At 42.6% G+C, this 27,370-nt stretch overlaps 1 protein-coding gene and 1 long non-coding RNA gene across 2 annotated transcripts in view; one reads left to right on the forward strand and one right to left on the reverse strand.

The window, feature by feature from the left end:
• The first annotated feature begins 3,254 nt into the window (after positions 1 to 3,254).
• HIF1A (hypoxia inducible factor 1 subunit alpha) overlaps positions 3,255 to 27,370 on the forward strand; it is a 34,451-nt gene continuing 10,335 nt past the window's right edge. Inside the window, exons 1-10 of the mRNA XM_051769869.1 lie at positions 3,255 to 3,499; positions 18,010 to 18,200; positions 18,952 to 19,097; positions 19,199 to 19,283; positions 22,444 to 22,556; positions 23,642 to 23,844; positions 25,288 to 25,394; positions 25,582 to 25,729; positions 26,599 to 26,819; positions 27,005 to 27,285. Coding sequence (XP_051625829.1) covers positions 3,465 to 3,499; positions 18,010 to 18,200; positions 18,952 to 19,097; positions 19,199 to 19,283; positions 22,444 to 22,556; positions 23,642 to 23,844; positions 25,288 to 25,394; positions 25,582 to 25,729; positions 26,599 to 26,819; positions 27,005 to 27,285 — 1,530 coding nt within the window. The 5' untranslated portion in view covers positions 3,255 to 3,464. The remainder of the gene's footprint in view (positions 3,500 to 18,009; positions 18,201 to 18,951; positions 19,098 to 19,198; positions 19,284 to 22,443; positions 22,557 to 23,641; positions 23,845 to 25,287; positions 25,395 to 25,581; positions 25,730 to 26,598; positions 26,820 to 27,004; positions 27,286 to 27,370) is intronic.
• Positions 11,379 to 17,629, reverse strand: LOC127461829 (uncharacterized). The gene is made up of 2 exons (XR_007900206.1): positions 15,770 to 17,629; positions 11,379 to 13,956 (listed from the first exon to the last, which is right to left on the reverse strand). It is a non-coding gene; the product is annotated as an uncharacterized LOC127461829 (long non-coding RNA).

The raw sequence follows: 27,370 nt of genomic DNA on the forward strand, positions 1-27,370 counted from the left end.
TGAATTTTAGTGGAGTGACGCAAAAGTTTAATAAAGGGGAGGATGTGTGTGGGGGGAGAGCATTTGCTTAACATCTCTCAAGAGCTGCTATAGTACGAAATGCTTAATTGCAGAACAAGTTTCCACTAACACACTTCTGAAAACACAGCTGGGTTTTGAAGCATTATTCTTTATTATGAGCTCAGAGTAAGCATGTTTGGCATGAAAGAAATGTGTCTCGTAAGGAGACCACAACACTTACTCACAGCTCCCCAGCCAGTTCATGCTGGGAAGTCTGATATCTTTGAACAATCATTTGAACAGTGCTAGCAATGCGTAGACTGGGATTTTTCTGCAGTGCTTTTTACTCAGGGATCACTAACACATCTTAAGCCTCTGGGTGATTTAAAGTGATCAGAACCCAGTGTGAGAATACTCAATGAGGAACCCTTTCCATATATAGCACATTATGTGAATTTGGACAATGGTAATAAAGGTGCACAAGTGATGCTAAGACATCCGTGCTTATGGGCACCAAAATTGTCATTCAAAGAGTGATAGGATTGAAAACAAGAGCTTACTGGGTAGGATAAGGCAGGTTCTGTAGGCTGCAGCTGGGCAGTCCCTGGTCCAGACTGCATCAGTGTCACTTAGTCTTTGAAGGGCACCGAGATTGCAGTCAAAGTGCAGAAGAGGCTTTCACTTTTAAGCGTGCCAGACTCACCAGGAACCTCTTCAACCTCACACTCAGATTAGAGAAGTTGCAATGGCTGCTCTGAGTTACACCAGCCTCCTCTAAGGCACAGGAAGTACCTCTGGTAGCACCACTTCACTACCGAAACTCCCCCAGATGCGTTTCCAGGCGCTCTGATGGGGAAGATGTCAGTGAGCTGGGCTTGACATTTCTGCACCTGCCAGGAGAACCCCCCATTTCACCACGGAAATTCCTTAGGGGTTGTTATGGTGACTCTGTGACTGGACTAAAATACTGCATGGCTGCTGTGCATGACTGAATTTCTTCCTATGTTTATGCTGTCTAAACTTCATTTTGAAAGATAAAGTTGTCTGAGCCCTTGGGTAGGGCTTCTTGGTACTTATGCAAGACAGTCGAGGTTGAGTCTCGCTTTGATTATTTTTCTTCTCGAGGTTCCAGTGAGCACAGAACAACAGAAATATCAGTAGTTCACAGCCACACTGCCATGGGCTATTGTGTTGTCACAGCTAATATGCAAACTAAAGATGGGCTTTGTCAGTGTTTAGGTGGAAAACCTTAAAGGAATAAAAGGAGTCTATAGCACCTGTGCCTCTTTTGTACATCTGACTGCCGTGGGCAAAAGCAATCCATACAGAAACTCCTTGTGATTGCTATCAAATGTCACGGTCACTGCTTTTTCTTCAAAACAAACAAACAAACAAACAAAAATCCCAGACACAGAACACCCATGGCTGTATGCAAAAAGGACTGCTTGTTACCTGAAAGTTGGGAACCCACAGCAGGAGTGTTAGGAAGGTGCAGTACCTGAAACACCATCACTTTGCCCTGCAGGTGTTTCTTACATCACCACACGTGCACACAGAAGCACAAGAATGTCACTTATGCCTGTCAAAGCTGCTTTTTTTTAAAGGTATCATTACCTCTGAGCTGCAAACTGAGTAGTCTCGTAAGGTTCAGCTCCAGATGATCACTTACAGTCCCTGCTGGAGGGAGCCTGCAAGATGTAAAGGAATTGCTGAGCTCCATGGGGTCGCTCTACCTGGAACTGTACCTTTTCTGCCTCCCCACAGTGCTCAGATACGTATGACCCTGAGCTAAGGGTACATAGGTTAGAATTTTAATTTTAATTGCGTGGGCTCTGCCCCCAGTTTTCTTCTCCCTGCTCCCCCACGGCTGTGGCCTGGCTCCTGATCCAAGGGGCCACTTGTGAGTGCCTGTGAGGTTGTGCCAGTACCAGATGTCCCGTTAAGCCCCTGTCCCCTGTACAGCCACTCCTGTCGAGCCTCCAGGGCCTGTCAAGGTTTGCAGGAGACCCCGGAGCCCTCAGCTGAGCAGTTCCTGAGGATGCCCTTGCCATGGGGGAGCAGAGAGAGGAAAATTGGGGTTGGGGTTAGGTTTGGGCTGGCCTGGATGGGTAGCAGGGAAGGCAGCAGGGTCATGGTGTGAGGTGCAGCCCTAGTCGAGCCTCCTGGCTCTGCCATTGGGTGTTGGTTGGGGTTTGGGAAGTTGTAAAACTTGCTCGAAATGTGCTTAATTACCCCCGTGTTCTCCTTCTAGGCCGCCCAGCCATGGAGCTGTCTGTTCCCTTTAATTAATGTGAGGTTCTGAACTCTTTAACTGGAAATTGTCTAGAAAACATGTCTTGTGAGGAACGGCTGAGGGAGCTGGGTTTGTTTAGTCTCAAGGAAAGGAGGCTCAGGGGGGACCTCATTGCTCTCCACAACTACCTTAAAGAAAGCCTTAGTGATGTGAGGGCTGGTCTCTTCTGCCATGCCTACAGTGAGAAGACTAGAGAAAAAGGCCTTAAACTGAGACAGGAGAGATTCAGACTAAATATCAGGAAAAAAATTTCACTGTTCAGGTGGTCAGGCATTGGAATAAGTTGCCCAGGGAGGTGGTGGAGTCACCATCACTGGAGGTGTTTAAGGGGCATCTGGACCTGATGCTGGGTGATGTGGTTTATGGCTTACAGCAGCAGTGCTTGGTGGACAGATGGACTAGAGCTTAAGGGCCTGTTCCAAATTTTATGATGCTATGGCTCTGAATGTCCTGGGGTTTTTGTGCTATGAAACCTTCGGGAAAGGAAGTGTGGAGTCAAGCACTGAACTAAGTTATGTGAGGCAAAAAAGCCAAAACCAAAACAGACAACCCTCCTCCCCAAAAAACCAACAACAATACAAAACACAAAAAGGGGAATAAGCCCACGGGGGTGCGATCTGTTACAGATCTGCACCGGGTGGAACCGAGCCGGCCCCGGCTGGGACGAGCGCCCGCCGCCGGGCGCTCCGCGGGGGCTCCGCTCCGGGAGCCGCCGGGAGGCCCCGGCAAGGGCCGAGGGCGGGCGGGAGGCTCCGGGAGCCGCCGGGAGGCCCCGGGAAGGGCGGGCAGGGTCCGGGAGCGGCCGCGGCGGCGGCAGCGGCGGCGCCGCCCCGCACACAGCGCCGCACGTGAGGCGCCGTCCCCCGCCCAGCTGAGCGCTCAGCTGACCCCGCGCAGGGGCCGGGCCGCGCCGCCGCTCCTCACTGGCGCAGCGCGGGGCCCGCGCCGCCCCCGCCCCCGCCCACCGCCCGCCGCCGTCGCCGCCGCGCCCGCCGGCGCCCGCACCTCCCCGCAGCCTCTGCCCCGATGCTCTGAGCCCGCGCGGCCCCAGACCCGGCCCCTTCCCCGGCCGTGCCGCCATCTCCCCCGCGCCCCCGCGGCGGCCATCGGAGCCCGCGGCCGCCTCGCACCCACAGGGAAGCCGGCGGGAGGAGAAGCCGTCCCGGCCGCCATGGACAGCCCCGGCGGTGTCACCGACAAGAAGAGGTACCGGTGCCGCGCCGCCCGCTCGCTGCTGCCGGCGCCCGCCGTCCCCCGCTTTGTTACCGCCGCCCTCTCCCCGGCCCCTTCCCCGCTTGCCTCCCCGCCCTCCCCCGGCCCGCGGAGCGCTCCGCTCTTCCATTCCTCCTCCTCCTCCTTTTCCTTCTCCTCCTCCTCCTCGCCGCCGTCCACGTCGCCATTTTGTCGGCGGGGGGAGCGGGCCGGGGCTCGGGGCCGGCGGCGGGGCCGGGGGGGCAGCGCCCGGTGTCGGCCGCGGGGCCGGGGAGCGACCCGGGGGCTGCCCCGCTCCTGGAAATGGGCGGGCAGGGATTGATTGTCCCGTGGTCCCGGCGCGCAGCGAGCCCGCGGCGGCTCTGGCTTTGTGCGGGAAAGGGCCGGTTCGCAATCTGGAGATATTAAGCTTAAAAAAAAAAAATAAATCCCTCAAACCCGCGTGGGGATGGGGCGGGGGGGGGTGGGTGTGTGTTGTTAAGAGGGGGATGGCGAGCGGACGGTGTGAGCTGAGGAGTATGAATAATTCACCGAGGATTGTTGGCGCAAATTGGGGGGTGGGGGGAATAAAAGCCTTAAAAGCCTTTGTTAGGCGGTGAAGTTTAAGGAGCCGGGGGGCTCGGGCGAGCAGGTCCGGGCGGTGATGCCGGTGTTGGGGGGGGATTTAATTGCCGTGATGGCCATCTGCAGAAAGGCTTGTTTATAATGGATATCGATACCTCTCCTTGGTTTTTTTTTATTATTCGAGATGGGTTTTGTCTGCTTTTATATCCGAGGGTCATCTGAGCAGGTTAAGCGCCGTAAGTGTTTCAGCGTGTGAGTTGTGCCGGGAAGGAGCCCGGCCGGCTTGTAAAATGGATGGTGAGCTTTGTGCTGAGCTGGGAGGGATCGGGAGCGCCGGGACAGCACCGGCTCCCAGCGCCTTGGGAGCAGTCACGGGGGTGCGAGGGGTCGGAGTGGGGAGAAGCAGCTTTTAGTGAAATACGTAGAGGGGAGCACCTGAGGTGGCACTGATTCCCTAACCTTTGGTTTCTCTCTGCTCGAAGCTGGTGGCTCTTGAGAAAATGTTGCAACCAAAATGATTTGCTCTGCTGCCGTAATTTAGTGGCAGGTCTAGAAAGGGGGGTTGAGACTTAAGTTGTTCTCTGATCCTTTTTCGTTTGGTTGGTTGGTTTATTGGGATTTTTTTGTTTCTTTACTTTTTTTCCCTTTTGCCCTTGAGCATTTGTTATTTTTTACTTACCATTCTGCCCCGCTCGAGTACTTTTTTTTTTTTTTCTCAATTTCCTTATCCTGGATGTAATCTGCTTTCTTCAGAATGTAAGAATCAGTATGCAAAGCTTATCCTTCCTTCCTAAAGGCAGGGCTTAAGAAAGAGAATTTGTTGTTTTCTGTTTCCCGTAGACCGAGTTCAAAGTTGGGGATGTTTCTTATAAAGCAGCAAAGAATATTCAGATTAGTCCTGCTGTAGGGGTTTTAATGGAAAACATAAAGCTGTGTTTATGGTATGTTCATCCTGGGGGCTGTGGATGTGCAGTTGAGCTAAGATGGCTAAGAAAAAAGGAAGGATATGAACTCAAATGCTTGGAAATCTCAAGCATTTATCAAGAAACTGGGTTGTTTTAGAAGGGCTTAGGTTTTATGGTGTCCATATTCAGAATACCTTGAAGAGAGAAGGCATTTGGGTCCTGTTATTTGTCATCTTTGATGATAAAACTTTGGCTGATTGTATATAAAGTACACCTCAATTTTGGCATTGGTTGAGATCCTTTTATTCCTTGCCTCTCCCTCTGCTTATACTTGGATAGTGTTTATCTCTTGGTAGTTAAGGTGAAGCTTGTTGTTTATTTAATTTCATGCTGTGAGATGGCAGAAATTATGGAATTTGATCAAGTTTGTGTCTCAGCCTTACATACCTGAAATTTAGTCATTACAGTATCTGGAGGTGTGGATTTTTATACTGGTCTGTTGAATCCATTCTTTGATGTAGTTCCAGGCTTCTTATATATTTACAGGGGTCAGGATTCCATAAGAAATCAAGTATGAGCATCATGATTAGATACTGAGCTATTTGGGTTTTAGCCATTCCTTAGTAGTTGTATCACTTTGATGTGCTCGTGGATTTTCCCCCAGGTGCTACAAGGAGCTCCTGTCAGTGCATGGACTGGGTGAACCAGTGTTGTTGGGAGCTTTGTTTGTCGGCTCCAGTTTGAGCCAAATTTAGGGCTTTTGCTGAGATGTATGAGATTTCCTCATTATTCCTTTAAAAAACTCCTGTGCAGATGGCTGATGCAATGAGAAGTTTTTTTCTCAGGTCTGTGGTGTGACACTTCACTATTAGCAGAGGAATTCTTGGACCTTTTTAAGTAAATGAGCCCTTTAGGGTTACTGGTTACTTTGGTAGTGGCTTGCAGCTGGTAGATAATCCAAGATTCATTTATTCTAGTGTGTTTTAAGTCCTTATAGCATAAAACAGTTATTTTTAATGGTATGTGCGCTAAATAAAACTGAGAAATGTTTTCTGGAGTGCTCATTCTCAGTCTTAAGATGGTATAGAACAGGATTGAGTGCCTTGCAGAAGAACTTAAGCTTTTCAATTTCTCAGAGTTGGGCATTGAAACTTATTTTTTTAGTGGCTAAGGGGGATGGTTTTTTTTTCTGATAGATCTTTGCTACCCAAGTCCAGCTCCAGAATCTGCTTGAGGAGCCTGTATCTTGTGCTGCTGGCTTTGAGGGGCAGTGGCTACTGTTGGTTTTTCTTAAACCTGTGTGAGGTCTTCAGGATTGTATGTGCCATTGCTTTTGTCTGTTAATTTCTTTCAGCGCTGGTGGAACTGAGCCACCATTACTGGAATCGAAAGTGAACACAAAAACCTTTTGTATATACTCTAACTGTGTCTCTCCGAGTTGTAAGAAGAGGAGAAATCTTTCAGTAAATCTGTAGAGTCTCCCCGCAGGTATGGGGGAGGCTGAGTGGTTTCTGGTTTTCAAAACAGTGGTTTTACTGCTTTCTGGGTTTTTCTGAATTGTTTGCCTTGCCATGGGGCTTACCTGACAGTAGTGCCTGTGTTGTCTGTTCTTTGCACTTCCTCAAACACGAAACAGTTCTGCAAATTGCTTCAATAAAAGTGCTCAGAAATGGCTTTCCATTGCCCACTAAAGGTGAAGGGGGACAGCACAGTGCTCTGCCCTTCCTCCTCAACATCAAGGCACTGAAAATCAGGGAAGAACAGCTGAGAAGGATTTCCCTGCTGCAGAAACTTTCCATAATTTTGCTCTGTTGGTGCTTTGGTTTCCTTCTATCAAGTGGAGGTCTGATAATTTGGCAGTATGCTGATGGAAGCAGCGGGAGGCTTTCTGGTTTTTGTTTACAGTCATGCTTGCTTTGCCCTTTAAAACACAGTGTCTCCAGGCTGCAGTCTGGGTCTCTTGGTTGGGATGCCTGAAATACCAACAGACAGTCCACACTTAGCCAAGAGGGCTGGTGCAGTTGGGATCAGACGGTCCAGGTTGTCAGGTGGTCTGTAGAAGGGCGATGGGATAGTAAGAGGTTTTTATTTCAAGTACTTTCAAGGCTTTTTAGCAACTCTGCCCTGCCATTTCCTTTCTGTTGCCTCTGGAGGCACATCCTGGACCATTTTTGGAAGGTGGGAGGGGGAACAAGTGTAGCTGCAAACTGTTATCAGCAGCTTAAATCGGGCAGTTAAGTCAACTGTTGGTTTAAAGGTGGAGGTGTGAAGTGGATAATCCGTTTTATTCTCTCATTTAATTGCCATCCCCATCTTCTGGTAGGTTTCTCTCTTATCAGAAATGTCCATCAAGAGCTTACTTAGGTTAGGCTAAGATCCTACCTCCTTTGTAAGCTTAGAGGAGGTGAGAAACATAGTTACGTGCTGTCTTTCTACTGCCACCAGAAGAGAGGCCAGAGAAGACCATCCTGCTGTCATGGGTAACACCTCAGTCAGCAGTGTAACACATGCATTTACTTATAGGTGCTTGTGCTTCCTCCTCTACACATAGACCTTTGTTCCTCCCTATCCTTGAACTATAATGCCTGGAGTTTATAAGGCTGGTTCTAAGACTCCGATTGCTGATGGTGAAGTGGAAAAAAAAATTAGTCAATAAATATTAATAACACTGGCAAATGTCAGCAGCGTTGCAGTGTAAGCCCAAACTCTTCTGGGGTTCTTAAGATTGCACACATTCCCTTTGGTGTGCTTCCAGCCTGGAAGCCTCAAGGACTCTTGCTGAGCCTATGTAACACAGTGGATTGAATTCTTGAGTGTGTTCATGTTGTTCAATAGTAATAGTGCACCAATTTATGTCAGAGTGCTGGATTTCAAGTAGGCTTGCCTAAGATTTTTGGTACTAAAGGGGACATTGAATGACAGAAGCTGCTTGCTGGTTTTTGAGGTGGTTTTTTTGGTGGGTTTTTTGGGGGGGTTTTTTGTGGTTTTTTTGGTTTTTTTTTTTTTTTTTTTTGTATTGTTTTTGTCTGCAGAAGAGAATTTGGCAGTATTAACTCTATTTATTCCTGAAGAGCTTGGTGGTATGATATGCCAACAAAATAATAGAGTGCATTGCTAAGTAAACCCAGGAGGGAAGTCCTGCATGGATCAGTGGTGGCATACAAGAGCATCAGGCTTTTCCTGATGATACTGCTCTTCCAAGGAGATGCAAATACCAATCTGATTACAAGATGTGTTCTTTAAAAAACAAACAGCTTCAAAACAAAAACAAATCTTGCCAGAGCCTTACAAGAAGGTACCTGTAAGGTAACCTGTACCTATTCCTAGCAAGCTGATGTCCAAAAGGAAGGAATGTTCCAGATTACAAGTCATCAGCTCTAACTGCTCCTTTTATCTTCACATACACAGTTACATGGGCAGGTGTTTACATGCCGCAGAAAAACCACCTAGGTAATGCATGGAAAGAACTTGGACCTTAATCATCTTTTCATGTTATAACAGACCTTTCTCTTTTGAATTCGGGAAAGTTTGAGCCTCTCTTGAGAAACCTCCTTTGTATTAGAGGAAAGCATGTGGGGAAAATCGGAGTTTTCCATGGAGTACTGCTCTGAAATGGGAGGCATGTGGGGGTTTTATGACACAGAGGATTACAAAAAATGGCTCAGGAGAGAAGGTGAGCCTTTGTACTTTAACTAATGACTGGAAATTCAGGGAAGATACGGGTTTCCAAATTACCATTGGATATGAAGGCTATTAAGGTTTTCCTCTACTGAGATCTCTGCTATTTAGCTTAGAATAAAAGTCTCTATGAAAATTAAGTTCTGAAATTTTTTGGAACATGAAATCAAGTGAATGCTTGTCAGCATATGTATTTTTTTAAGTACAGTTTATGTAGGTGATGAACACTTCGGGGCTCTTTGATGTGGAGCCACAGCCTCAGTTGAAGCTGTGCCTGTTCACAGCAGCCTGGGGGCTGGGTCTGAGATCTCAGAGTAAGTGCATTGATAAAGAGGAGTTTCACTGTGTGCATGATCTGTCATTTCTTCCTGTTGAAGTCTGATAATACTGGGACTTGTGCAGAAATGTAGCTTTTTAAAAAAACCTTGAGATATTTTAGTACCAAGACATGCAAAATGGCTCCGCTGGCACTGGAGAACTGGTGCTTCAAGATGATCCATCAGTCATTCCTTAAAGATATCCAATGCAAACTGTGTGTTAGGAGAGAAGCTGTGCAGCTTCTGTTTAATTTGGTGTGAATGAATGCTCCTTAAGTGTTTTGAGGAGAAGTGTTACAAGAAGTCTTGTAACTTGCTACATTAAAATAGAGCCTGAACTTCAAGCACAGAATTGAGGATACTGAATCAACAGCACTGATTACATTTACAGCAGTGGAAGGTTTTACCAGGTAATTTATTTAATGCCTTTTTGACTTGATTTGTAATAATCCTGGAAGTGTAACCTGAAAAAGATGACCCATTTTGTTTACCAGAATGAGTTCTTTCTTTCTGTGTCAGTTCTAAACCAAAACTAGAGTGATGCCACTTCATGGAAACTTGTGCATTTCAAGAAGCAAAAGAATTTGAGGCCAAGTCTCCTGGTTTTACTCACAAAAGAGAATAGTAAATGGACTGTTATGTTAGAAAGGGAGTTACTAGAGGCTTACCTCCTTCCATTTGTTTCCTGCTCAGCTCCATTGGAAGAACATATGCTCCAAGGAACAGAAGGCTTGAAGTAATCCACATCAAATATAAAAGCTGCAGCCTCTACCAGCTAAACTAAAGAAGGGAATGGTTTAACTGGGGATGTGAATATTTGGTGCTCAGTCCTTCAGAAAGGACTTTTTTCCTTGCACCCTATTGAATCTACTGGATGCTGAACTGACATTGCTGCAGGCTTTCTGTCCTAGCTATTGTTGTGTTTTTCTTGATTGCTTAGTGGGACTGTTTGTTCTTTATTCATACAGAAAAATAAAAGTTGATCTCTCTTATTTTTGTTCCTTTTTTTTTTGTTTTGTTTTCTTTTGTTCTTAAAACCTTTGATCACAAAATACCCTGTTAACTGAAAGCACTTGAGGAACTTGAGTGAAGGGATGAGAACTTGGATGGCAGCTGTAAGGGAAAATGTCCAACCTCCAGTCTAGAAAACCAAATGCAGTGAATAAAATATGTTTTAAAGCCATGATTTAGACTAAAACTACTTACTTTATCAAGAGCCTGCATCTGTCTGAAGACTCTGAAGATAGACCAGTTTGTAGCTGAAACATTGTTAACTGAGAGCCTGACAGATATCTTGGGGATATGTTTTGCATCACTTTTTGTGAGCTCAGTAGCAGCAAAAGCAGGAGGGCTGAAGGGAGGAGAGCACTTAAGCGTCTAGCTCTGTCAAGCCCCTGTTCAGGTATCTCTTTTGAATAATTCTGATTTTTCTGTAATAATGAACACAATTTAACTACCATGTATCTTTGATCTCGAAGGACAAAATGATATATTCAAGGAAAAAAGCCAAATAACCTAGCTAAAAAAAAAAAAGGAATTTTCTTACAAACCACCACTTATGCCATGTGGTTATTTTAAAACAGTAAATTACCATGCAAAGGTAAACTATCAGTGGGTTACATTGTGTATTAAGACACAGCAGAATCACTTCACCACGATGTGCAATAGAAATTATGATCTTGGAAGCTTCTACCTACTTGCTCACACTTTATAGATGGGGAGCTATTTGGAGTTTCAGGTCAATTCAAGGCCAAATCCACATGATGGATAATCTTGTCAGTGTGGTCCTGTGCTGACTTCAGGACTTTCAGGCTCTGCTGCTGCCTCTTAGGCCATAATTTACCTGCCTTTAAAAGGGGTGTTTATATGGACTTCATGGCCTTGGTAGTAACACTTTACTGGGGCAGTGGACTCTGCTCTAGCTGCCTCTCCCCACTATCATTTTGCAAACGGCAGTGGGTTTTGGAGTGTTTGTGCTGTTGTAGCTGATTCAGGCTGAACTGCCTGCTTGCTCTCCTGATTTGTTAGGGTTTTATTAGTTAGAGGTTTTTTGGTGGTAGTCAAGCTGTGGTAAATGGCTGTAACTACCCTCATGTAAAGAAAATGGTTTAAATTGCAGTTAGAAGGTAATATACATATGAATGAATTTTAATAGTTTTCTTCGTACAGAGGTGTTGTCTCTGCTTGGATACTGTGTTAGTTTCTGCAGTTAAATTTCTTTTAAATCATTCTTACTGTATGTAAGGAATTTCTGAGTTCTTTTCCTGAGCTGGATTAGTGGGCTGTGATGTTCATTGATTCATGAAGAGCAAGACTTTCTTCTGTGCAATCACATGCTTGTGATTACACATGACATTTGGGTGTGGGCTTTTTTTTCTTTTGTGTCAGTTTTTTGTTTGTTTGTTTGGGGGTTTTTTGTTTTGTTTCTTTTGTTTGGTATTTTTCTCACAAGAAGTCTCTACACAGACTGTAAAATAAGAAGAATTGGTAAATAAAATTGATCATAATGGTGAAAGCAATAGTACTTAAAAAAGGAAATCATGTCTAAGCAAGACTCTGGGCAATATTTGTGTGGGTCCATCTCAAAACTCTATGCTCCAGTTCTGTCACCCTTCATTGAAGTTGATCAACTTCAATTAAAAAGTATTTTTAAGGGGATAAGAGGACTAACTGGCATGTTCTTCATCTATGCCAGGTGGAAGATGAGGGACTTTTGGGTGGGTTCTCTTGGTGTTTTTTTTTTCCTTTAGAAGAATACTTGCAGCATTAGCTCCCCATATATCCAAATAATTGTATTTGAATAGTATTCTCTTTCATTATAAACTCATTTTTCGTATGAAGTTGTCTGTAGGGCAGTTCCACTGTTTTAGTTTCTCTGTGCTAAGCACAGGGCTTGCCTGGGATTTCTTTCCATGGTGGAATAATTTAGTCCAGCTCTGGACAAAACAAAGTTCTAAAACAGCGAAGAAAAATGAGTGGCTGCATATTCAGCACAGTTGAGAGAGTAGAGCTCTCTTGTAACACACTCTGGCTGTGGGTGAGAGTGGTCATCATGGGCATGCCCCATCCACATGAACACAGCTGGTTACTCTGGGTGTTCTGCTGGGGTACAGCTGCAGACTGGGAGCTGCACCTCTGCCCTGTACAGCTGTGCTGGCAGAAATACCTGGATTGGGCTGGGCCTGAAAAGAGGACCGAGTTTTATACCAAATGCAGGAACAAGTTCAACCTTAAAAGCGAAATACAAGGCCCATTCCAGGTCTTTGGAACTTTCTAAAGTTCCAGTACCATCTCGATGTCATACACTGTTAATACATTATTGTATTGTAATAGCTGCATCTCTTTTTGTGTAATGAATTAAAAATGAAGCTATGATGTAGTGGATATGGTCTCTGTGACTCCCATTTCTAAGCCAGGTATTTCCCATACTAGTTTTACAATCTGAGGAGAGGTTGTACCCAACAGTGAATGATTCTGTGAATCCTGTACTGGCAAATGATGGGAATTAATGGTATAACTGAAAGCTAGTTAAAGCTCAATAAGGAGATGTTAACATTTTTGAGGCATGTTATTCATTTGGTTTACGTTGTTTCCACATGGTATATTTCTGTGCAACTTGAGGAACAGATAATACAATGAATACAACGAAACTTGATACTAGAAAACAATTCTAAATAGAACAATTTGAATTGGTATCAGATGTTTATAATCTTTTAAAATGTTCTCAAAACCTGGATCAGGAAAGGTGTGCCTGGATTAATTAATACGTTCACAATAGTTATTTTACAGGGGAATTGAAGACCTATAGGGCAAAATCTACCCAGTTAGAGTAAGTTAGAACAGGAGAAAAGCTAGAAAATATATAACAGTAGTAAAGCAACATACAGGAAACTCATTGATTTTTGTGTTAATCTACTATTGTGTACACAATGTAAAAATTTCCTTAACACCGAGTGGTGATAAAAAAAAGGTAGAAGTAAACAAAGTGGTCTATTATCTAGTTATTTTTAATTGAAGTTTATCAGTTACTGGTGATATTTTCCATTTTGTTTGTTTTTTGTTTTTTTTTTAAACCTATTTGCCAGTGGTAAATAAGCAGGAATTAATCAGTATATACATGGCCATTGATTCGTTTTACACTCAGGGAAATGGAAACTGGGGGCTGTATTCAGACACTTGGGGACTCACTTGTAGGAATATACCATGGTGGGCAGAGGGGTCTTTGGGATGGTATGGGAAATTATGTATTATCTGGGAGATGCTCTGGCCCAAATGATTCCTGTGACCATAATGACAGGAGTTGCACAGTCAAGTAGAAAGGCCACATTAACATCTGTTACTGGTGTGCATGGGATTGCTGCTGGTGTGCTTTGCTCTGAAGGATGTTGGGGTAATTCTTGCTGTAAGACTTTGTTTCTATTCACCATAGTGAAAGTCTGGGTTATATCCTTCAGCTTGAGCTCTTGGTTCAGCAGCAGTGAATCCTGGTCATGAAATACCCTTTTACTCTGAGTCTCTAACTCAAATAACTTCTGGAACTCAGATTTTATTCAGCTATTGCGTGTAAACTTCTCTTATATATAGAAAGTGCCTGGTACTGAGTTTAAAGGGGTCAGTGAAACACTGCTTTCTGTGAGTTATAGGGATAATGTGCTTATGATTGCTCTCTGCTTCTGTATTCTGGTGACAGAAATACAAAATGGAAATGGATGTCTGGCACTGGAATTGTGCAGGACAAATCATACCTGCAAATTCGTGCAATTTCCTGTCCAGCACTGGCACTTCTGATATTTTCACTGCATGTACAGTCACTCTTCAGCTGAGATTTTCTTCAGGTGTTTTCGTTCTGTGCAAGACTGACACCAGAAGGTTCTAATACAGTTCTCAAGCTTGGGGGTTGTTTTAAGTGGACTTGGTTCCATTTCTACAGAATGGTATTTCTGTTGTGAAGATCATGAGTTGTACACAGGGGCAGTTCTGAAAAAAACTGATGAGAGAAGTGATAGGATTTATTTAAACTGATTTTGTGGCAGCTCACATCTTGCTGTTTAAAGTCCTCTCCCTTGAGCTTCCTTTTTTTCTCCCCTAGTTGAGAAAGTGCTCACTTTGGCAATACATTTTCTTTACAGGAATTCAACATCATTTAATTGGCTACACAGAAATTTGTGGGCAGCTACATATGCTGAAGTGTGTTTTTTCATTTACTTTATGCAATTGTAAGTAGCAAAGCTCAGAGTAGTTGCAACAGTAAAGGATTTTTTTTTTCCTTTTTTTTTTTTTATTTGGTGGCATTCAGTGTTGAGGCAACAATGACTTCATTTGGTAATTAAACCTCATTTGTGAAAGACCTTTTCCCTATTAATTTGATCCATTAAAGAAATGCTCTTTGAAGCTGGTAGTTAATCTTCCTATTTAAATGGCTGGGTTTTACTCAGATTGGTTACAGCTTTGGTTTAAATAGCAGCTAAAAATAGCAAACTGTTGTGCTGTACAGTTTAAACATCTATCTATAGTAGTAGCCTTTCTAGAAAGGAAACACGTAGTAAAAGGGAGAGGAGACGCTGCCGCTCGGACAGCACTGGTTGGGACCAGCATCGTCCTTTTCCTTGGATTTTGCCCTTCTCACAGTCAGGCAGCTCTCCAGCTGGTGGCACTTGAGGATCTTACTCCAGGATTAATTTTTAACAGAAGCACTATGAGCTCGATTTAACCAGCGTTTAGGTCGGTAATTAGTGATTCCGCTGTTGTGAGAAGCTTTAACTCTTCCCATTGAAGGCTGCTGTTAATTGTGCTAAAACCTTGCAAAAATCTAGAAACTACCCAAAATACTTTCAAGAACATTAGGCTGTCAGAAAGAAAATACAAGGGCTGAAAGCTCAGCTTGTGAGGTTACCATCTATTTTCATCTCTTGCGTTGTCCTTCTCTACGTGCCTTGTGTGATTCACACAAGCCTGACAAACCTGTGGCCTTGGAGTGCACTCATTGCCAAAGCAAGGAGGGGGGTTTAACTTAAAAGTGACTGCAGCTGAAAAGGAAGCCATGACAAAACTGCAGGCATCTGAGTGAAGAGAAACCAGTTACTTCAGTAATTCTCCCTTGAGTTTCTGTTGTAGGATGAACTTTCTGCAGGTGATGGGATCTTGAATGAGTGGCTAACAAAGAAATATCAGAGGTATAAAGGTGAATCTGTCTAAGGCAGCAGAATTGCTTGGGCTACTGTCATGGTTTCAGCTGGGATAGAGTTAATTTTCTTCCTAGTAGCTGGTGCAGTGCTGTGTATGAGCACTGGATGAGAATAATGTTGATAACACACCGATGTTCTAGTTGTTGCTGAGCAGTGCTTACTCTGAGTCAAGCAAGGACTTTCCAGTTTCCCATGCTCTGCCAGTGAGGAGATGCACAAGGAGCCAGGAGGAGACACAGCCAGGACAGTTGACCTGAGCTGACCAAAGAGATATTCCAAACCACAGAATGTCATGCCCAGTGTATAAACTGGGAGAGTTGGCCGGGAGGCGCCAGTCTCTGCTTTGGGATGGGCTGGACATCGCTCAGTGGGTGGTGAGCAATTGCACTGTGCACCACTTGTCTGTCTTGGGTTTTGTTCCTCTCTCTCTTTTTGTTGTCTCCCTTATCATTACAATTATTGTTTTATTAAAATTATTAAACTGTTCTTATGTCAGTCCATGGGTTTTACCTTTTTCCAGTCCTCCTCCTCCCCCTCCCACCAGGGCAGGACAGGTAGTGAGCAGACAGCTTTGTGGTACTTAGTTGTGGGCTGGGGTTCAACCACGACAGTTACCTTGAAATACCTTTGACAAAATTGAGTTTACAGTGAAATCTGTGGTCCAAGAAAGAGGAAGAAGAGAATTCAGATGTTTTTTCACCTCCACCCTTAGTCTTCCATCATGAGAAAAGGTACTTGAGGCCTGGCTTCAGTAAGAAATGTTTAATCAGTGAGGTTAAATAGCTAAAATATTTTTTCAGTATTGTTAAAGGTCAGACTTTTCGTAATGGCTCTTTCTGGATATACCTGTATGTCAGGAGCCTCAAGCTTCTCAGACCAAGATATCCATGACTAGAGCAGGAACATCTGTTGTCACAAGGAAATTGAATGTGAAGAAATCTGCAAGATGGGGAAATACAGTCAGATATTTTAAGCTACCCTTCTGAAGGACTTGAGCTTATATACACAGCAACCAACAGAACTATTGTATGTCCAGAGTTTTTTCCAGCTATAATTCCTGTTAGTTTTCCAAAGATCTTTGTTATTATTATGTTGATTTAATAATGTTTCTTATTACACAAAAATAGTATTTCTTTAATCTAATGGCCTGATTTTGCCACTAAAGGAGAAAACATCCTGTTCTTTGCTCTTATAAAACTTATGACTATGAAAATCAAGCCGCTAGTGCTTCCTTCTGCTGGCAGGGGCAGGAGGCAGGAGGAGAGGACAGTGGGATTGGGAATGGGTGGGAATGCTGTACAGTTTTATGAAACTGGAAAAAATTAAGGTAATTGTAGAAGAGATTCTTATGGCTTACTCTGTCTTTATCATGGATTATTAAGCTTCTTTCATGTTTCAATAAAAACAATTCTTTCGTGTTCCGTGCTTCCAACATCTGTTTTAATAGTATTGTTACTTGCATGTTTCTGCACAAACTAAGAAAGTTTTTGGCTGTTGTGGGTAGGACATCAGGTAAAGGTCTGAAAACGTGTTCTTTTGGGTATGTATTTGACTACTTACATTGAAGAGGGGAGATTTATATTAGATATTAGGAAGAAAATCTTGACAGTGAGGGTGCTGAGGCCCTCGCACAGGGTGCCCAGAGGAGCTGTGGCTGCCCTGTCCCTGGAAGTGTTCACGGCCAGGTTGGGTAACACTTGGAGTGTCCTGGTCTAGTGGAAGGTGTTCCTGCCCATGGCAGGGGATTGGAACAAGATGATTTTTAAGGTCACTTCCATCCCAGACCATTCTGTGATACTATGCCTGGTTCATTATGTCCCAGGCAATATTAGCCCATGAATCGCCTTGCTCTATAATTTGTGTGCTCTCACAACATATGTGCTAACTAAAAAGTGCTTTGGCACAGATCTGCAGACTTAGCTATGTGAATTTGGCAGTGATAGTACATGGCTTTCAAGTCTATTGAAATTTGAAAAAGTAATTTGTAAACTGCAATTGTCTTTTGAATCAGGTGTGTGCAAAATGGAGATAGGGTGCATTCAGAAGACATAAATGTATAAAAAGAAAAATGAACAAGAAAAACTTGGAGCTCTCATCTCAAAATGTTTAGTTCAAAACTCATGTGACAGATGCATGAGGGAGATGTGGGTGCTGGGAAAAGGGGGAATTATCCATGTTAAAGATGGACAGGCTGAGTTGTTTCGGTGCTTGCTCTCAGTGAGCTCTTCTTTACCTCATGTGTTGTGGGGGAGGCAAGTCTACAGAGGCCATGGAAAGAGAATGAGGCATTTTCTGACTTTTCCAGTATAGGGGAGACTATGGAAAGGACTGGAGAAAGAGTGAATCCTAGAATCATCATAGAATAGTTTAGGTTGGGAAAGAGCTGGGAAAGGTACTTTCTGGATCCCTTGAAAAGCAGGATATCTCATACTAAATCAGTATCCTTGTTCATCTGACTTGTGAGGTGGGCTTTGAAAGGACGGTAAAAAAAGCATAAACTTGGAGGGTGTACATGAGCTGGAAATAACCTACTCTGTAGTATGTTGAATGGACCTGAGGGGTTAGGAAACAGGATTTGAAGGCTGGAGAGGCAGCAGTCAAGGTATGAGAGAAGCAGGAACAGTTCTGAGTACGCACATGTCTGTTTGAAGAACTGATCCTGTTGGAAGACTCTGTAGGTTTGAATTCAGTCCTGGCAGAGCCCAGCCGCGGCAGAACTTGATACAATTGCCCTTTTAAACTGAGGTTTTAAATTATTCAACTTCGATAACTGCTTAATTGGACAGCTTAGTTTCAGATTTAACTTCCACAGAGAACTCTTGCTTCCTATGCTAACCGCAGCTTTGTTTGTTTAGGATTAGCTCTGAACGCAGAAAAGAGAAGTCAAGGGATGCGGCCCGGTGCCGAAGGAGCAAGGAGTCCGAAGTGTTCTATGAACTCGCCCACCAGCTGCCTCTGCCCCACACCGTGAGCGCACACCTGGACAAGGCGTCCATCATGAGGCTGACCATCAGCTACCTGCGCATGAGGAAGCTGCTGGATGCTGGTAAGGGAGTGATGGGGCAGAATCCCACCCTGTTCTAGTGATCCTGGTTGGCTCATCACAGCTGCAGTGCCGTTTTCAGTCACATTTGGAGCTTCTCCCAAAGTTAGTTTCCTTCCTGCACTTGTTTGTTCCAGCTGTGCTTTACTCAGCTGTAGGCACTTGGTGCAAGGCTGGCTGAGCTGACTGTGGATGTATCCCCTTAATATGAACTGCAAGGAATATTTTTGTGATTTGTGCCCCACTGAAGGTGAAGTTAGCTGAGGATGTGTTGTCTCTGCAGTTACACCTGCCCGTGCAACTACAGGAGTATCTGAGTTAGGTTATGAACCAGTGCTGTGAGTGCTGTACTGGTTATTTGCACATCTACCTTTAAAGTATAGAGGAGTAAGTTCAGTAACCAGACTTTGAAATCTCTCCCAGCAAGCCCATGAGTGAAGTTTGTAGTGCCTTTTTGAGATAATGCCTTTTTGACATAAATGGTAATATTTTTGCCATGTAGACTTTCTCCTTAAGGTAGAAGGTTTATTGCTTAATGCATAAAAGCACAGAGGGTTAACTTCACTCTGGTTTTCTGTGATTTGTGATACCATTACTGGAGCTTGAAGAACTGATCACTTATCTAAATGAATTATACTGGGTTTGAATGGTCCTGCAAGATTGGCTTCTTGCAGAGTGGTGCCAGATGTAATTTCTGATGGTAAGTGAAGAATGGGTGGTGTTTACTTAAACAGAAATGTGTGACTGCTTGCAGGTGAGCTGGAGACAGAAGCCAAGATGGAGAAGGAACTGAACTGTTTCTACTTGAAGGCTCTTGATGGATTTGTCATGGTTCTGTCTGAAGATGGGGACATGATATACATGTCTGAAAATGTGAACAAGTGCATGGGACTCACTCAGGTGAAATACTGACATTTCCTAAGACTGTTTCAAATCTGTAAAAGCTGTTCCATTTTTGTATATGTGAAGTTAAACACCCATATACCTCCTATTTCTTGCAGTTTGAGTTGACGGGGCACAGTGTATTTGATTTCACTCATCCATGTGACCATGAAGAGCTGAGAGAAATGCTTACACACAGAAATGGTGAGAAAAAAGAAAAAAATCAATTTAATTTACTTATGGTTAGTTCCTGTTGGCTTTAATGCAGTTGGATATCTGCCAGAAAATGGTTTTGAGTGAACAAACTACTGTGCTTTTCTGCTTAAATCTCAAAGTAAACCTTGTTGAGAGATACTAATAACAGAAATAACCAAAATGTTTTGGCAATATCCTAATTATAGGAAAAATGAGACTTCATTATTACTCTTTAATCTAACAAAATTAATGACTGAAATGGAGTTCTTGAGGGTTGAAAGAATTCAAGTGCCTACAGGAATAAAATTAAAGGTAGGTTGAATGAGAATGATTTTAAGCAATTACTGCAGAAGGACATGGAGAGGTTCAGTTGGTGCATTTGTCTTGGTCTGGGCTTGCCTTTACAGGACAACTGAAAAGCAAATGCTTTCTTCCAGAAAAGTGTGGTGGTATACTTAAGACACAAGAAAAGATACTGTATTTGAATTTTAGGACACCAAAAAACAAACTGGGGAAGAATTGAACAACCCCAAAAAGGGCTTTGGGATTGATGCTTCTGTGCACCCTTTAGTTGGTGCATGAAATTGGTATCTTTTCACAGACTTCTGACTCTCCTTTTCTCTGTCTGAGGGAGCAGAACACTGTGTTCACATGTTCTGTATGCTTTTGAATTTAACAATTGCCCATGAATTACTGCTTTTATGTCTTCTAAAGATCTGATAATGACTATAAAGACTTGGCAGCCCATCTGCCTCCAAACAATTCTGCTTTACTCAGTAGTTAGAAGTCTAAAATCCAACCTCTATAATTTCTGTTTCATCAAACAGGGGTTATATGGACTCTGAATCCAGATAGTGATGACTTACTAAACCTGACCTCTGCTTTCAGGTAGCACTGTAAATCAGAAGTCTTATGTTGTCATCCTACTAATTGAGTGGAAGAGACCTGATAAGATAACACAGCACTAAGGGCCTTGACTTTGGTTTTGTAAGCATTTTGTAAACTTGTCTGCCTTTAGTACTGAAATATATTTCTGAGGCTAGATTAGATTCCCCCCAGCCCCCACTTTTGGAATACAGTAATGCAGCCTTAGGGCTGGGGAAACAACTTCCCTAAAGCAGTTTAAAAAAACTGGTTTTGTTGCAAAAGCTTATTCTTAAAAAATGTCATCTCGCTGAGTTTCATACAAACCCAGCTCTAGCATGTCTAAATTGGCCAGACTGGAATAAGATGTCTGGAAAGCATTATTACAAAAGCTGTCTTGCAAATGAAGTTGGCAGACAAAAGTCTGAATTACAGTAATAATAGTACATTTTTATATTTATTAGTATTCCCAGGTTGCATTCTACTGCAGCTCTTACATCAGTGGAATTATTTTGGTTTTGAATTGGGTATTAAATATTCCCCTTTGGGATTGTATGAGTGTAAGTGAATATGAATGTGATTGGCAGAAACAGAACTGCGTTCTGGTTTTATGAAACTGCTTTTTAAACTTTCAAAGCTGATGATCTTAAAAACTAATCCCCAGTGCTGAATCAGACTTGAGAAAGTTGCTCCATCTTTTACAGTTGCTTTGTAAAGCAGAGCCTTAAGCATCAGGGCTTGGTAACAATAATGTTGTGTGACCTTCAACTGTCGATTTCTAGATTGGTTTAACTCTTTTAAAACATATTGAATTAAAGAAGTTTTAGTTGCTTCTGTGAACTCTGCTTTAGTTCCCCTGCCCCGTTTTTAAAGATATTTTGATGTGGCCTAAAATGGGCTTGCCCCTGTTAGTCTTTGCCTCCACTAGAAGCCATAGACAATGTAGGTATTGGGGTTTTAATGTTTTTCTAATGAATTTTGTCATACTAGTAGCTGCAGTGCAAGCCACCCTGAAGAATTTCATAGCTACTATTATCTGTGGAGGATGAGAGCAAATTACCATATAAACTTGTACCAGAAGCAAGGTCATAAGTTCTAAACTTTCCCCTCTGCCACAATTCGGTCGTTGCTCCTTGGCAAGCTTCAGCAAACTGGCTCTCCCACTGCTCCTTCTCCTGGGTGCTTTATTTCCTTCTCCCACCCATTGTGAGCTGCTTGCAGCTCTCCTGATACCATCAGTTACATTTTCTTTGCCCACAACAGCGTAACTAGTAATTGACTCTGAAAGGATCTCCCCTGTAAAAGCAAAATCTTAACTTTAAGCCTGCTGGTAGCAAGTAAAGCTAAAAAGTTACTGCTGCTAAGCTTGATTTGTATTAGGGTTTCTCGATTTTTTTTTTTTCTGCCCAAGAATGCTAATAATGTGTTTAAAAACCTGGTCCCTGTTTACTGCAAGAGTGTAAATTACCGTGGAAGAATTTGGATGCATGTAAACAGCAGAATTGTTAATTCTGAATTGAAAAATTTAAAGCTACTGCAGTCCTGGAGAGCTACAGGCCCAAAGGTATTTGGTTTGAACCTGAATTACTGATGCATTTCCAGGGACACCAACTCAACAGGGCTTCTCATTCTGCATGTGCTTTTCTTGTCCACTGCCACAACATTAAAAAATATTAAATTTTCAATCAGTCTTTTCCCCCCCATCCCTTTTTCCTGAAATCTGTGAGTGTGGAGTTGACTACAAAAACAATACTAATCTTAAAACATTGAAACTGGGCTGCAAAGCCTCTCCTATGAGGACAGGCTGAGAGGGGCTCCAAGAGAGCTGGAGAAAGACTTTGAACAAGGTCACGGAGTGACAGGACAAGGAGGAATGGCTCCTAACTGACAGAGGGCAGGGTTAGACTGGATATTAGGAAGAAATTCTTCCATATGAGGGTGGTGAGGTCCTGGCACAGGTTGCCCAGAGAAGCTGTAGCTGCCCCATCCCTGGAAGTGTTCAAGGCCAGGTTGGATGGGGCTTGGAGCAACCTGGTCTAGGGGCATGGGTGTTGAAACTAGATGATTTTGATCTCTTCCAACCCAAACCATTCTCTGATTCTATGAAACTTCAGGTTTTTGTCTCCACGATAGTAAAACTTGTTCTGAAAAGTGTTATTATCAAAAATGCTGTTAGGCTTATCCATCTTTTTAGTTTATTTTTTGAGTCCTCTCCTAGACTGAGAGTTCTCTAACATGCTGGGGGATTTTTTGCACCATGACGATCCAAGAGCTTAAGAACTGGTTTGCTGTCTGCTTTTGCCAGGTCCTGTGAAAAAGGGCAAAGAGCAAAACACGGAGCGCAGCTTTTTTCTCAGAATGAAGTGTACACTGACTAGCAGGGGAAGAACAGTGAATATAAAGTCTGCTACCTGGAAGGTAACTAACGCAACGGAGTATTTACATAATTTGGCAGCTTCCTCTTCAGATGTCATAACACTGTATTTCAACATTTTTACTTCATGTAACGAGCTTGAGTTTCACTAAGTACTTTATAATTTAATGACTGTGCTTCAATATGCTGAATTTTAATGCTGAATACATCACAGAGGTAACCGACACAATGTTTTAAAATTAGTTTTTCAAGACTCTTCTAATGAATTTTCCATTTTAAGTTAGAGGTAATTTACTTACAAACAATTGTAATTACTAAATATGTTTGCATAAAGCCTTCTCTGGGAAAAAAATACTTGACACCACTTATGCTGATCCCTGATTTCTTTTGATTTGACACTGAAAATGTGACAGTTGAGGTCTCTCTGAAGGACTTCAATGCCATTCTTTTCAAGCTGCTGGCTCTCCCTTTTGTAACAGTTGGAACAAAAAGAGGCCAGCCTGATAACTTTCTGCAGTGAATGCATTTTCTCCTCTGCACAAAAAGTAACCTTTTACTGTATTGAGTGGATTATGGCTCACAGTTCTCTTTTATAACTTGAATTTCATTACTCTGGATCAAACAACTTCTTTGCTGCTGTCCGTGAACAATTTCTGCTTCAGAATGGTTAAAAGAAAACCCCACAAAATGCAAAACTTCTTGTCTTTTGAAGGAAATATTGGATCCCTAACATCACTTCTGCAGAAGATCTAAAATGGAGGTTGCTGCTATTACTGTAACATTCAAATTTAAACAGCAAGATACTTCTTGCTGAGGCAGTTGCTTATCAGTGTCATTACTGTAACTTTCAAAGAGCAGCAGTTCACAGAAATGCAGCAATTTGTGGTGTTGCCTCACGCAGCACTGAGGGGAAGGAGCTGACAGCCTGTGTGCCCATCACAGGGTGGAGAACAACTGCTCTCCTGTAGCTGTCCCTCCATCCATCCCACAGCGCAGCTCCTTCCTCTGGCTGCTACCACATCGAGGGGTGGGGAGGGAAGGACTTTGCTCTGGTGTGCTAATGGCAATATGAGTGTGTTGTCTGGCAGACAAGAACCTGGTCTCTCTTTAAAATACACCTTCCCCGTAGGTGCTGCACTGCACTGGACACATCCGTGTGTACGACACGTGTGGTAACCAAACTCACTGCGGCTACAAAAAGCCTCCCATGACGTGTCTGGTGTTGATCTGTGAACCTATTCCTCACCCATCAAACATTGAGGTCCCCTTGGACAGTAAAACGTTCCTCAGTCGTCACAGTCTCGATATGAAATTTTCCTATTGTGATGAAAGGTAATATATATAATTTATACTCTAAAAAATAATTAATTTGGCTAATGTTTGCCTTGTACATTTACATAGTCTTTCTTGATAACTCGATTCATCTCCCCAGTGGAGTCATTGGTGGGATACTTTGGTTTTTACTGAATGATCAGGATACCTTCAAAGCCAGATTTTTAGATCTAAGGAGGATGGGATGAGATCTAAGATTGGATGGGACTTGGAGCAACCTGGTCTAGTGGAAGGTGTCCTGCCCATGGCAGGGGTGTTGGAACAAGGTGATTTTTAAGGTCCCTTCCAGACCAAACCATTCTGTGAATAAATCCTTTGCCTGCAGTGAACTACCTGTTCAAACTGGTCTTTACTACAGTGACAGTGACTAAATTGAAATGAGAAGATTCTTCCAGACACTGAAAAAACAGGAAGGTTTTAGGTTTCTCAAATATGGGACATTTTGGTGACTGAAAAGAGTGTGTATGTAATATTTGTCAGATGCATTTTCTTGCTATTGCTTCCCCTCTCCCTTCCTCAGGAGATCAGTGTTTGCTTTCTTCAGTCAAAAAAAAATCCCAAAGTTCAGCTGTATTTTTAATGCAATACATCTGCTGTTGAAAAATGAGATTTTTGTGTTTTGGTACAAATCAGGTGTGTAAGCAAACACAAAAGACTGATTTTGCTATCCTGTGGACACTTAGCTTGACAAATTTGATAAACCCAAGTGAAGCAAATAATCAGCCCTGAGGTTTTTTGTTGTTTGGGGCTTGTTTGTTTCATTTGTTTGTTTTTAATTTGGTGTTATTTGTTACTGCCCATTTCCTTTTCTTTAGAACATAAGTGAACTTCTAGTTAGTTGCTGCAATTAGATACAAAAGGAGGTTAGTGCAGGTTATTTCTCTCCTCTGCAGGAATTACCTTTCTAGGACTGATGGTGTCACATAAAAGGCATCTATAATGGGGCAAAATGCAAGCTCTGCCCTTGTTAGCACTGCCCTCTAGAGACTGAAGAAATCCCATTTTCCTTAAAAGCAGGCAGTGTTTCAGGGGGAAGAGTAAATCTGATTTCTCATTTCTCTTAGTTGCAGGTTTAAAACTGTTGAAGTGTGTCGTTGTTATTTTATTAAATTCTCATATTTCCCTAAGCTGGTCTGTAAGTAGCTGGTCCACCTAGAAGCAAAAAAATTACAAGTGTCTAGAAAGTAGGGATTTGCTTAATCCTATCCCACTATAAATACTCGATGAGAAGCAGAATCCTATGCCTGCTGAAATTTCTCTTTTAAAGAAGCATAAAAATAGAAATTTATTTCAAAATGAAAAGTCCTGGTAAAACACAGTTGCTGCTGGTATGCATGGAAGTGACTCTTAGGGATTTTTTAGATCTGCAAGCATCCACATGCTCTAGTATTTGTGCTTGTCTGTGTCTGCTTTTACATAGTCATTTTCTCCCTTGTTTTAAAGAATTACAGAGTTGATGGGGTATGAGCCAGAGGAGCTCCTGGGCCGCTCAATCTATGAGTACTATCACGCACTGGATTCTGATCATCTGACCAAAACACACCATGACAGTAAGTGAAAAGTGAATTTAAAGTCCTCCAACTACAGGGGATGAGAGACAGCACTGGGGGAAAGCAGCAGCAGAACAAGAGCTTTTTTTTTTTTTAAGTGCATATATGAATCTGCAATGGATGTTTACCTTAAATGATTTTGTTTTTTTCTGCATGTAATTAAAGCTGGTGTCCTTTCTGTTTTTAGTGTTCACAAAAGGGCAGGTGACAACAGGGCAGTACAGAATGCTGGCAAAACAAGGTGGCTATGTCTGGGTTGAAACTCAAGCAACTGTTATATACAACACTAAGAATTCTCAGCCACAGTGCATAGTGTGTGTAAACTATGTGTTGAGGTAAGTTGAGTGGACTTCGATGTTCTTTGTCGTCATCTTTATCGAAGACAAAGTCAGGTTCTGATGGAACTACATCTTTTTTTTTTTCAACTTTCTGAGAATGCCATCCGCTGTTGAATATGTTATGATATTACTGTTCCCTACAAATGAATTGAATTTTTGCTTAGAATACTGCCAGTCCTAGGATAAGAAATTATATTTGAAAACAAAACGCATTTTGGATGTAATGATGAGTATAGGACCAGCCTCTTCTATACTGTCTCACTGTAAGCATTTGAGCATTTGTGTGCTCAAAAAACTCTCTAATCTTTGTCTGAGCAGTTAATTCCACCAGTAACTTGTAGTCATGGAGTCAGAGCAGCAGTAATGGTGCCTTTTATAATCCCATTTATCTTTTTCTTCCTTAGAATTCCTCTTTTAATTGAAAGCTTCAACTCAAAGCAGACTTCCTGACTGTTTTTCTGCAATTGTATAATAGTCCTAAATTAGCTTTTCAAAACTTTAGTGAACGTACCAGTATAAATCTGTCGAGATATTGCATGTACATACATAGTTTAGGAAATATCTAACTTTTTTTCCCTTTTTTTTTCTGTCTTCCTTAATGCTTTCAGAAAAGCATGTTTATTTTTGTTACTTTTTTTTGATGGCCCTACAGTCAGTACTTGCTTTGTCTGTTACTTTTGAGGAAAGAACGAGCAAGAAAAAAAGAATTTTTAAAGCCCTTATCCTGGTAATTTTGTGGGATGTGTGTGGTGGGGTTTTTTGTTTTGTTTAGGGAAGGGGGGTGGGTTTCAACTTACAAAACTGTTAAGCCAAAATTTATTTCTTTTAGCTGTTCTTTAACAGTCATCTTCCTCTCTGTCTGACAGTGGAATTGTTCAGAAGGACTTAATTTTTTCCCTTGGACAAACTGAGTGTATGCTGAAACCAGTGGAGTCTCCTGATATGAAAATGACCAAAATATTCAGTAAAGATGACCTGGATGACACCAACAGCCTCTTTGAAAAACTTAAACAGGAACCAGATGCTTTAACTGTGCTGGCCCCAGCTGCTGGAGACACAATTATCTCTCTAGATTTCAGCAGTAATGGTGGGTGTGTGTTTAAATTGGAAAGCATGCTAATTAGCAAAGTTAGTATTTTAAAGTAGATTTCAAAAAATAACCTCCCAGTACCACTTGCCCAGTGGTATTTCAGCTGCTGTTTAACTTTATTGAGGTCCATAGACACGCACAGTGCTGTTACTTAGGTTGATGGTTTCTTTTAATTTTTATAGAGTCTGATGAACAACAATGTGATGAAGTTCCTTTGTATAACGATGTAATGCTCCCCTCATCCAGTGAGAAATTGCAGAATATAAATATGGCAATGTCCCCACTACCTGCCTCTGAAACTACAAAGCCACTTCGTAGCAATGCTGATCCTGCACTCAATAGAGAAGTTGTATTAAAGCTGGAGCCAAACACAGAGCCACTCGAACTTTCTTTTACCATGCCTCAGGTGCAAGAGCAACCAACCAGCCCTTCTGATGCAAGTACCAGCCAAAGTTCACCTGAGGTTAGTTTCGTAATTTGGATATGCTGTCATTAAAATGTATGTGCTGTTGGGGCTTGTGGGGCAAATCTGGTTAAGGATGCAGCCA

The sequence above is a fragment of the Manacus candei genome, unplaced genomic scaffold, assembly GCF_025592945.1.
Source record: "Manacus candei isolate 608988 ecotype Guabito, Panama unplaced genomic scaffold, ASM2559294v1 h1tg000113l, whole genome shotgun sequence".
Classification (NCBI taxonomy): Eukaryota; Metazoa; Chordata; class Aves; order Passeriformes; family Pipridae; genus Manacus; species Manacus candei.